Source organism: Suricata suricatta, chromosome 3 (assembly GCF_006229205.1).
Source record: "Suricata suricatta isolate VVHF042 chromosome 3, meerkat_22Aug2017_6uvM2_HiC, whole genome shotgun sequence".
Taxonomy (NCBI): domain Eukaryota; kingdom Metazoa; phylum Chordata; class Mammalia; order Carnivora; family Herpestidae; genus Suricata; species Suricata suricatta.
The window spans coordinates 33,733,247-33,745,236 of NC_043702.1; the positions used below are offsets into that span (position 1 = coordinate 33,733,247).

Here is an 11,990-nt window from a genome sequence, read left to right on the forward strand (position 1 = left end):
CTGCAATACAATCTAAGTTTATTTTGGGAGTGTTTGCTGTATAATTGGATTTAATGAAATGTTTAGAGGTGCAGTAGGCATGACTTTGAGTAGATAATGAAAGAAAATGCAAAATGCTTATTGATTTATGATGTGGTTTCATCTTAGCTTGGGCAAACCATGCAGTATTTAATACACAGTAGCAGAATATTTACTATTGAAGCTTGAAAAGATGTGAGTTCTTTGTGTGCAATCTTTCATTTATGCATAATTTAGATTTAAATGCCACTATTCAATAACATATACCATTGGATGGAAGTTTAGTATCTATAAAATATGTTTATAAAAGTAATAATATTTTTTAAATATTCAGGCATTGATTGGACATCTAAAAACAGGGTGCCAAAAAGTACTCTATGTTTTGCATAAAGTAGTTTCACAAAAGTAGCCACCTTTGACCTAGCAAATGAAAACAGACTAGAACGAGTTTAAGACTTCCAGAGCTAAAGGATAATAATATTTTCCTGTTGCACTCCTCAGACTCCATATGTTCCTTCATAATAGTGAATGTGCAATGGTCTTGCCAAAGAGAACGGCAAACAGCCACTACACACGGTAGTCTAATATACGTGATTCTAGAGACCTGAGTAGGAGCAACATTAAGATATACTCAAGAGGTTCAGCTATTTCGGAGGGCACACACAATTAGCCTTCGAATGTGTTATATCAGCAGGAAACCTCTGCTACGCCTGCTAAGATGGATAGGAACCACTGAGATAATTTTCAGAAGAAATGGAAATTTATATTGGCAGTTTTTGCCACTTTTTTTTTTCCCCTTTTGACCTCTTAGTTCCAGAATCTATGAAACCTATCTCCAAGATATTTAAAACCGTCATGAGCTTTGGCTATATAAAATCACCCACTACGAAACTCTATCTGGGCCAATCATCTCTAGGTTACTCATCTTCCAGTTTCTACAGCATACTAGAACAATCTGTCACTTGTTTTTTTAGCTCTTTTCCAGAAATGTCATATTGGTATTTTCTTTGCAGTGTAGGAGGTAGCTGCCTTAGGCTACCCCGGCCTCACTGCTGAAAACTCTGCTGTCACCACTGAGGGTAAATCATCATAACCACTCAACTAATAAGAGTTAAAGGAGACAGAAAGGGTTGGATGGACAAAGCGTATCACTTAACAAAAATAGTCATTTAGTCATTTTCTATACTTGATAAAATAAAGTGCCAAATACTGTATCAATTCTCCAGGGGAAAGTAAAAATGTGAGCATACGTTAAAACTAATAGCACTTACTTAGTATTTTTGTTTTGATTTTTGAAGCAAGAGAAACATTCAACTTCCCAGTCTTTGAAATTCTGTCTTTCACATGTCTCTTAATTCCTGAAGCAAAAAGGGAGCTAGCTTCCATTGGTGGGTTCTCCATCACTGAAGTAAAAACCAAATAGAAAGAAAGAAATCAGAGTATTGATTAATAAAAGAAAAAAAGGGTATCTGATAAATACATTCTAAACGGTAATAGTCATGACTTAAATGATACAATTTATCTTGCAAAACACTTTGTCTAAAATCTGAAAGTATGCATGTAGCTAGGAGTGGTTTAAAGTGGTATTCCAAAAACGTAAATGACTATTTTTTTTTATTCGAATCTTTATGCCTACACGCCAGGAGCTAGGTCAGGCACCGAGGCATGGTGGACAGAAAACAGGATATGGTTGCACAGGAATGTACAGTCATGGAATGTAGAGTCCGCTGTGGGTACAGATCCTATTTTGATACAATGTAAGAAGCGTAACCTTAGAGAATGCACAGAACAGATATAACTAATCTTATGGAGGAGGAGGCATGCTAGCTAATTTGGAGGACTAGGCAGGAAATCTTGAATATATTTGTCTATTACAGTTATGGTCTATTAGACCTTAAAATTTAAAAGTGGAAAGAAGAAGATAATCACATTATACTATGACAAAAATAACTGATATAATATACAATGCATAAAAGTAATCAACTCTGCCTGGGCAGAGAAAAAGTATCAGAAAATGTTTTACTGAGAAGGGACAGTTGATGTTGAGCTATGTACTTAGACAAGACTAACCTCTCAAAGCTCCCATTCCCTCCCCAAGCTTCTTTGCCTCTATCTTCAGAGATCTCGAAGGAACCCTGTTACCTGCACCTGCCTAACTTCCAATACTCAACCTCTCCACGAGTACCTACCTGACTTAAGTCCATAGAACTAATCTCACTATCCTCATTACGTCAATCACAGAATCTCTGGACTCCCAAGTCACCCTTCTCTCCCTCATTCTAATCCCCCTCTAGGTCTGCAGTAGGCTAAAAGAATAATCTCTCAAAGATATCAGGTCCTAATCTTTGCATTCTAAACCATATGTGGAAAAAGCATTTTTATAGATGAAAGCATCTTTATAAGTTGAGAATCTTGTGATGGGGAGATGATCCTGGATTATACCTAGTTAGGCCCCCAAATGCCCTCATTAATGTCCATATAGGAGAGAGGAAGAGACTGAGTGATGTGGCCAGAAGCCAGGGATTGCTGGCAGCCACCAGAAGCTGAAACAGACAAGGGACAGGTCCTCTAAAGCCTCCAGAGGGACTACAGCTCTGCAAACACCAGAATTTCAGCACAGTGATACTGAGTTTGGACCTTTGGCCTCCAGAACTGTGAGAAAACAAATTTCTGCTGTTTCAGGCCACCCAGTTTGTGGTCATTTGTTACAGCAGCCAGAGAAAATGAAGAGTCTGCATTATCTCACCCCTGCCTTACTTGTGAAGGCCTCTGGAACTCACAATCCATCACCATCCAAACCTCTACCTTCAATCTCTCCTCTAAACATTCCCTTCATCTTCTTTAACCAGCCTCTCTCAAGAAGCTCCGGACTCGGCTGTAGTCCGTCAGGAGGTGGCCGTTTTCTTCCGTAGGCCTCCTGAAGGACACACCACATTCATGCTTGCAGACTATTTGTTCTCTCTCCTCCCTAAAGGTGCCCAGCCTTGAATATAATGTCCAGACTCTATAACCTCTTACATCCTGATGGTATCGCCAACCTCTGGGTTACTCCTCTTTATTGGCTGCTCATTTCATGTCCTGCTCACTGTTACTCTCTCTGAGAACACTGAAGCAACCTGTAGAGAACTCTCTCAAAACTCTCATTATCATTACCTATCCATTATCATCCATCTGTGCCTTTGTCTTCTCTCCATTATTATGGATGAACCATCTATCCTTCTAAGGCCAGTCTGGCTTTGCTTAGATAAGGATCCATGCACTGGGTCTCATGCAGTCCTGCCTCCTCAAAGACGTAACTCCATTCATTCTCTCCTCTTGTCATTTTTTGCCACTGGATCTTCCTCATCAACATACAAACCAGACTCCTATTTCCTTCATCTTAAAAAAGCCTTTCCTTGTTCCCACTTCATCCTCAGACTACCACTCCATTTCTCTGAAGGTCTTTATAGCAAAACTCCTTGAAAGAACCTTCTGCACTCAATTTCCAATTCTCTCCTAAACCTATGTCACTCAGGCTTTCATTACTACACCAAAATTGCTGGTCTTGAATTACCATCACATGCTAAATCTAATGGCCAATTTTCTGTTCTCATCTAACTCGATCCAGCAGCAACATTTGATATGGTTAATTTCTCTTTCTTCCTCGAAAACTATCTTTCCTTGGCTACCAGCACACCAAACTTCTGGGTCTTCTCCTCTACGTAACTAGCTGTTTCTTTTCTTTTTAACACATGTTCCAAACTTCTAACAGATTTTTCTCCTTGAATCTCCTCTGTGTATCTATACTCACTCCTTTAGTGATTTGATACTCATGGCTAAAATACTACCTAGAAAGTGACAAGAACTCTAAAATTTATGTTCGCAGTTTGGATCTCCTGAATTTTCCTGGATTCACAGTTCTACTTAAATAACTAAAACAGGGCATATCAAACTTAACCTGCTCAAACCTGCTTTAGTCGGAGCCTTCTCTATTTCAGTCAATGACACCTCCATCCTTCTAATTGCTCTGGCCACAAATCTCTCTCCTCTCCCAATGAACCTACACAGTACATGAGGAACCTGACCACTTCTCAGCACCTCCACTGTATCAGCCCAGACCCAGGCATAGACACATCTCACTCGAATTACTGCAACAGCCTCTTATCCTCCTACTCTCATTGCTGCCTTCACTGCAGTGCATTTTTTAGTTTATACAATCTAAAAAACTCTGCAATGGTCCCATTTCTCTCAGAATAAAAGCTGAAGTCCTTCAATAGTCAAGAAGTCCCTCCACCATCTGCTCTTCTTCCCACTTCTCCAATGTGAACTCTTCCCTCTGTCCCTAGTCCATTCCTTCCAGGCCACACTGGCTACCAAGCTCTAACTCCTCCTGGCAGATGGTAGGCATCCTTGAGCCTCAGGTCCATTGTACTGGTCATTCTTTCTACCGAGAAAGCTCCTCCTCTGGATATATAAATGGCTCATTCACTCTCCTCCGAGTCTTTGCCCAAATGTCACTTTCTCACTGAGGCCATTCAAAACTGTAGCTCCTTCTCTTGGCATGTCTGATCACTCTTACCCTTTTCTACTTTCTTCCAAAGCATTTAAATCACTATCTAATATTCTGCAGAATTTACTTATTGTCTGTTTTCCCCAAATAGAATTTAAGTTCCAGAAGGTCATAGATTTTTCTGTTTTATTCACTACTGATATATTTCCCAGCCCACATAACAGTGCCTGAAAAATAACATGAACACAACAAATATTTGTTGACTGAATAGCAAAAACAAAGAACATTCTTGAAAACAAAGAATTTGTCAGGTATCAAGATTAGAAAGGGTATTCCAGAAGAAGGAATGGCAAGTATAATTGCATAAAAATGGAACATTTAAGAAGATACAAGTGATCTCTTGATGCTGGAATGTTATTACCCTATTTCTGTTTCTCTTTATATCAAGTTCCTTTAAAAGAGTTGTCCATACTTGCAGTCTCCAATTCATCCCTTGCAATTCCTTCTTGATCTACTCCACTCAAGTTGTGGCTCTCATCACTACCATATGGAAATTGATCATTAAAGCCACCGAAATGCAATGTTGCTAAATCAGATACGGTAGTCAAGATCTAGTTCTCAATTGACCTGTATTTCATATCAGGTCGTTCTCTCTGAAATACCTTTTTTAACCGTCTTCTAAAACACATTCTCCTGGGTTTTTCCTGCCTTTTCTACTGGTTATTCTTCTGTTTCTTCTGCTGGTTCCTCTTCACCTCCCTAACTTCTTACCACTGGAGTGCTTCAGATCTCAATCCTTGAGTAGCATCTATTTTCTATGTACATAAACTACTGTGAGAGTATCATTTAGTGTTCTGATTTTTAAATGCAAAATGCCAATGGCTTGCAAATTTATATCCCCAATCAACTCCAGACTTATTTTTCCAACTGCCTACTCCTCATCTCCAACTTGGATGTCTAATATGTATCTCAAAAAGAAATTTAAGTTTACCTATTTATTCTTTTTTTTAATAAAAACTTTTTTTAATGTTTATTTATTTTTGAGAGACAGAAAGAGATAGTGCGAGCAGGGCAGGGTCAGAGAGAGAGGGAGACACAGAATCTGAAGCAGGCCCAGACTCTGAGCTGTCAGTCCAAAGCCCAATGCAGGGCTTGAATCCATGAACTGTGAAATCATTACCTGAGCCGAAGCCACATACTTAACCAACTGAGCCACCCAGGTGCCCCGTTTATGTATTTATTCTGAGAGAGAGAGAGAGAGAGAGAGAGAGAGAGAGTGAGCGAGCAAGTGCACTGCGGGAAGGGCAAAGAGAGAATCTCAAGCAGGCTCTGCACCATCAGTGCAGAGAGTGATGCTGGGCTCGAACTCACAAACTGTAGGATCATAATCAAGGCAGAAACTAAGAGTTAGATGCTTAATCGAGTGACCCACCCAGGCACCCTGTATCTCAAATTTAACATGTTCTCAACTTACTACACCTAAACCTGCTCCACTGTGTCTCCTCTATCTCATTTAACAGCAACTCTATCCTTCCACCTGCTCAGCTCAGAAACATCTTTCTTTCACATCCCACATCCACTCTATCATCAGTCATGCTGGCCTGACCTTCACATGTCCACATGGGCCACCTACTGCTAGCACTCTGAGGCAGCTTGCCGTTCTCTCTCATGTACATTATTGCTATAAGTAACTAAATGGTGTCCTTCTTCCGTACTATCTATTCTCAACCTAGTAACCAAAATGATCCCTTTGAAATGTAAGTAAATTCATGTCACTCTGTTGTTTAAAACCCTCCAGTGGCTTTCCATGTCACAGGAGTCGAGTCATCATCCTTGCAATGGCCCGTAAAGTACTACACAATCTGACACTTCTCCCCTTCCCCAGTTCCCCATCCAGTACCTCTCTGACCTCTTCACCACTCTTCCTTTGCTCAGGAAGCTCCAGCCGCTGGCCACCTTGGCATGCTCCCACTGCAGAATCTTTATATTCCCCTTTTTTCCTCTGTATCAACTCTTTCTCCAAATAACCACAGGCTTATTCACTTTCTTCAAGTGTTTACTTATATGTCACTTAGCCTTTCCAGAGCACACTATTTAAGATTACACACCTGACCCCATTTCACTTCCTATTATGTTTTCCTACATTAACTTATCAATGTTTAATATAAGATCACATTATTTCCTTATTTGATTTACTGACTGTCTTCTACTAAAATGTGTTTCATGAGGACATAGATTTTTGTCAAGTTTGTTTGCTGCTGTACTCTTGAAGCCAAAAGTGTGCCTGGTACATAGTAGCTACTGGATAAAAATTTGTTGAAGAAACAACTATGGATAAATGGAAGAAGTGTCAAATACTAAAACTGACCGACACTGGAATGAGTCTCCTTTCAAAGTGTCAGGCAGATGTTGGGTGATGTCAAGTAAGTAATGGAAATATGGTTTTAGAAGAATTTTCTGCAATGGGAAGAAGTTTAAAGTTTCTTCTAAAAGTTTTGTCAAAAAATAAAAAAAGTAAAATCAAAGATCACCATCTATTAGATAGAACACAGGCACATACAGAAACTCCAGACAAACTGTTGCATCTCACCTTCTGAAGAGATACTAGCATAGAAAGTCCATCTCCAAAAAAATCCAGTCAGGAAGACCAAATCTCATTTTACTAATTAGGAAACCACAGCTGAATTGTCCTCCCCAAGAACTTGGTCTCTAGTTTCCTAACTTAATAATTGGCACTATCAATCACCCATCCAAATGCTCATGCAAGAAATCACACTCTTCCTTTTAACACTGCCCTGTCACCCTCCACATTATCAACCTCACAAGGTAACACTCCAGGCCATTGGAGTACCATTCAAGGATGACTAATGATACAGAGATTTCGGTATTTTAAATAGGGGTTGGGGCTGTGTTGGGAGTCTCGGTTCTAACATTTCATAGCTATGTTATCTTATCTCTAAGTCTCAACTTCCAGGCTTATATAGTTACAGAAAATAAGGGCATCTCATTTAGGCACTAACTGAGCCAATGTACGTACTGGTTGTAGTACAGGACTTGGCACATAGTCAGCACTCACTAATATCTATTTATTATTATTCTGTAGCTCGTGTCTGGCCATCATCTCGGCTAACTCTAAATCAGAGTTATCCATCCAGTTATCCTAATTGGATTCGTCATCTGGAAAAATCCTAAATCCCTATTTCCTACCAAAATCCTGCCTGTACATCAAGACCGCAGTTCAAGTTCTACGTTTTTCCCAGTGTTCCATCGTCCCTTCGCCTTCGGCCAGCCTCCCTTCCAAACGATCACTCCAAAGGAGAGGGATCCTTCGAGAAGCTGGGAAGGTGTCTCTAACGTTCAACCGGCAGGTATTTATAGAAGGCTCACAATAACCTAGATAATGCTCTAAAAAAGCAAGGAGCAGTGCAGTCACAAACACAGAAATCCCTTCCTTCAAGGAGCTGACCTAACTGGCCGCTCGTACCCCTCACCCAGCCGGGCGCTAAGTCAAAGAGACAAGAGGCAGCCACTCAGATCCAAACCAAGGAGCCCCCCAACGAGCCGCTAGGATCGCGGCCTCAGTTCGGGATACCGGAGGGCGGAGGGTGGGCGGGACCACGGGCCGCGCAGGGCTCACTGCTCAGGAGAGCAGCGGTGGGAGGTTCGGCGGGGAAAGGCACGGATCTCCCCAGGCAGAGGGGCAGCCACGCCGAGATCCCGGACTTACCGCCCTTCCACCATCGGGGCGACGACCACCCAGCCTGAGGAGCTCGGCGCCAGCGGCTAAGGCTCTGGTTTAAACTCTGCAGCCGTTAGCGGTTGCCACATCAGCCAATCAGATCCCTAGGAGGCCGCGCAAAGGAGCGCGGTTACCAGGAAGTGGGAGGTGGAAGGGGCGGGACATCGAGCTGAGGGAAGAGGAGGCGTTTCCAAGCGAACCGGGGCCTATTCGGGGATGGTGAAAGCGGCAGCCTGCCCCAGGGGCGGATGGCTAACCGTCTTCTGATGCGTTGACCGAAAAGGAAACGTTCCTTTAACAAAAATACATTTACTAGAGGTCTAAAAGCCTTGACAGTCCTCTTTGCATTATGATGCCAGGACCTTTAATTAGTTTTCACTTAAAAGCACTCCCTATTTTTCTTTCAACTTGCTGAAGGAAAAGTAGCAATGAAATTTCTTTGAAAACCCTGTTTCTCAATCAATATTTAGGTCTTACACAAATGGTTTGGTTCAGCTAAATATACAAGAATGGCATTTTTCGTTACACACTACATTAAAACAATATAATTCACTTTATGTGATATAATCAATTAGCTTAGTTTTCACAAGGGCCTTTTCATAATATATGGAAAAACTTGGGAAAACTATACTGAGAATAAAATTTCCTCTCTGTATGTCATTAGACTAAAACAAAATAGCTTACTAAATCTAGGTTTTACTAATTGGTTATACAGTGATGCAGTCCACTTCATATTTCTGTCATTTTTTTGTTCACCTGGGGACGTTTGAGAATCACAGAATTCCATTTTACCTTAGAAAATCTAGAAGAATTATGTTAAACATGATCTGAATTAGATCTTTTAGTTTAATATATTTCAAGATTGGTGTCCAAAGAGATCTGGCTACGTGAATCTTGTATAAGTAGAGGAGTATTTATTGATCAGCCAACTGCTAAAATTACAGTTTATAGTACAGTAAAAAGTTCAATAAAAGTGGTTTAGAATGTAATATACTGGTTATAGAAATTTCTGATTTATCTAGGGATTAACTAGCATTATATCTTGTTTACCCAGTCTGAAATATTAAATGCTCAATATATGTTACACATTTTTTAAATGAACCATGTAATGACTCTGCCATTTAATCTTGGCCAACTCACATAATCTCTTTGAACTTCTGTTTCTCAATTTGTAATATGGAGGTTAATAACAACATCCAATTTATTTTCATGGTGGTTCCAATTAGCAGATCATTGTGTTCAAATATATTATTAAAAAAACCAAATACACTTACATTGCTTTCTTCTTGACTTATTTTGTAGCTACTACTTCAAAATCAAAACAAATAGAAAAGGGAGAGTAATCTGAGGTAAAAAGAATGTTCAAAACTTTTTCAAGACATGATTACCAAAATCTGTTTTTTAAAAAGTGATTACCTTATTTTTGGGCAGTTGAAAGAATTTAATGAACCAATGCTTTGTAAATTGTAAAAAGCTCTTGAAAATGTAAGTTATTTTCATTCACAGTCATAAACTTAAGTGGTATAATTAATTGAACTGAATTTACCTTGATCTCAGCTTGCTTTTTTTAGGTCATTTACCTCTTGGTAGAATGGATAGAGGCAGGAGCCCTGAGCTAGGAGTGTGAAGATACAGTTAGTTGTATCTTGAACATACATTATTAGCTATGTGTTCTTATTGTGGGCTCCTTATCTGTAAAAATAAACCAGTTAAATTAAATGAGGTCTCGGTTCTATTATGATACTCTCCTGCACAAGGTACTGATTTTGCTCCTCTCCCTCCATTTTTCCTTTATTCTTACACACATTAATTGCCTGATTTTCTCTACCTAAGGGTAGATTCCAGTCGATTAAAATTTGATTGTCTCGACCCACACCCCCTCACCACAAAATCACCTAAGAAAAGCAGTCCCTGACTAGGAGCTGAGTAGAAGACACATTGCAAATCGATAAACCAATAAAACAAAATAGAAATGGTGTACTTAAATTTTATTAAACCATCTGTATTGATAATCAATCGGGCAGGTTGAATTGCACCAAGAAAAACTAACTGAGGCTGATAGAAGCAGAAAAGGGCATTGGGAGAGGCTAGAGATGTAGATTTGAAAACAGGAAAAGGGGGCCTTGGCAACAAAGACCCAGTCAGCACGGACCTGCTACCAGCACAGCTTGTGAGGATACCCTTGATCCCACAGAGCCAGCAGTGGCCCTGCATGCTACTACCCCCGGGACCTCCACCACTGCCACCTTTAGAAAAAGTGGGCATGACCATGCTATAGGTCCCCCATCCCTGCTGCCTGGTGCCAGGAGCTCCTGTTGGTAGGCCTGAGGAGGGTGTGTCCGACTCATCAAGCCTGGAACTTAAGCTACGAAGTCTAGCTGGAAGGGAGTCCTGAACATTCAGCCTGGGTCTGGCTTTTCTAGCTTCTTACTAAGAGGCCACCTCTACCTCCCAGTTAGTCTCAGGAAGGGCTTTTGAGCTGGGCAGCCAAAAGAGTGGCAAAGGTTCTTTTCAGCATTTTATGCTACTGTATAACAATAATTATTCTTATTTTCTTCAATGAAAAGACTTCCTGCTTGCCTGGTTAGGGATAGGTAATAATCATAACAGCAGTGGATAACATGTATCAAGTGTTTTCCATGTCCCAGGCCCTGTGTCAAGCCCTTTATATGCCTTTTCAATTCTTACAGTGATCCTATGTGGTAGGTACTATTATTTCCTTTTTAGAGTTGAGGAGACTGAGGCACAAAAAATTTAAGTAACTTCTGCAAAGTGTAGTATGTGGTACAGCAGGAATTTGAGCCCAGGCAGTCTGGCCTGGGCCATTTTGACATAGTGGAAGAAATGGCTGGTCATTTGTCATTTCAGTTTCAAGGCATGGTATTCATCATATAAACTTACTTAGGTTACCTGCTTGCCAGCCTCCTCTTTCTCTTCAATTTATTATTATTATTTTTTAAAAATTTTAATGTTTATTTTTGAGAGAGAGAGAGAGAGCAAGCAGGAGAGGTGCAGAGAGAGGGAGACACAGAATCTGAAGGAGGCTCCAGGCTCTGAGCTCTCAACACAGAGCCTGATGCAGGGCTTGAACCCATGAACCATGAGATCATGATCTGAGCTGAAGTCTAATGCTTAACTGACTGAGCCACCCAGGTGCCCCAATTTATTATTATTTTTTGGTCCTTTTTGCACTTGGCATTAAGCTAGAGGTGAAAATGGATGAGACAAATCCTCTTTCCTTAAGGGATAATGCAGACAAGCAAACAATCCATTCCTATACATTATAAGTAGAGACTTAAAATGATTCAACATGGTTTTTCTGGTTTAGGCGAGGGCAGGGAATATGTAATGAGGGCTCTAAGCAATCTTATCTTTGACCTAAGTTTATGTATGTGTGGCAGGGAGGCTTCTCTGGGGGAGGGATAAAATCATCAGGAGTCTTGGTCTAACTGGCTATCTGGCTGGATGACCCTAGTCCACACGCTGGACTATATTGAGGTTGCGGTTGGGTTTGCATCCCAATGTCTATCCTGTGCCTCCACAGGATTTTCCAAAGAGGTTCAAACATTTCTTTACTCAAGATTTCCTTTGATAAAATCCAAACCATACACACTGGACGCGTGAGGAGGGCTTGAAAAGTCAGCTGTCATGCTCACTAGCTTTACTAACAAATTTACATTAACACACACCATCCAACAGTGCAAGACCCCAAAGCCCAAATCCCCAGAGTTCTCTCCACATGGA

General features: G+C 40.6%; 1 protein-coding gene across 1 annotated transcript in view; it reads right to left on the minus strand.

Moving 5' to 3' along the window:
- Positions 1 to 8,319, minus strand: part of SGO2 (shugoshin 2) — a 37,594-nt gene extending 29,275 nt beyond the window's left edge. The window contains exons 1-2 of the mRNA XM_029933286.1: positions 8,235 to 8,319; positions 1,290 to 1,421 (exon numbers count right to left, since the gene is read on the minus strand). Coding sequence (XP_029789146.1) covers positions 1,290 to 1,419 — 130 coding nt within the window. The 5' untranslated portion in view covers positions 1,420 to 1,421; positions 8,235 to 8,319. The remainder of the gene's footprint in view (positions 1 to 1,289; positions 1,422 to 8,234) is intronic.
- Between the last annotated feature and the right edge of the window lie 3,671 nt (positions 8,320 to 11,990).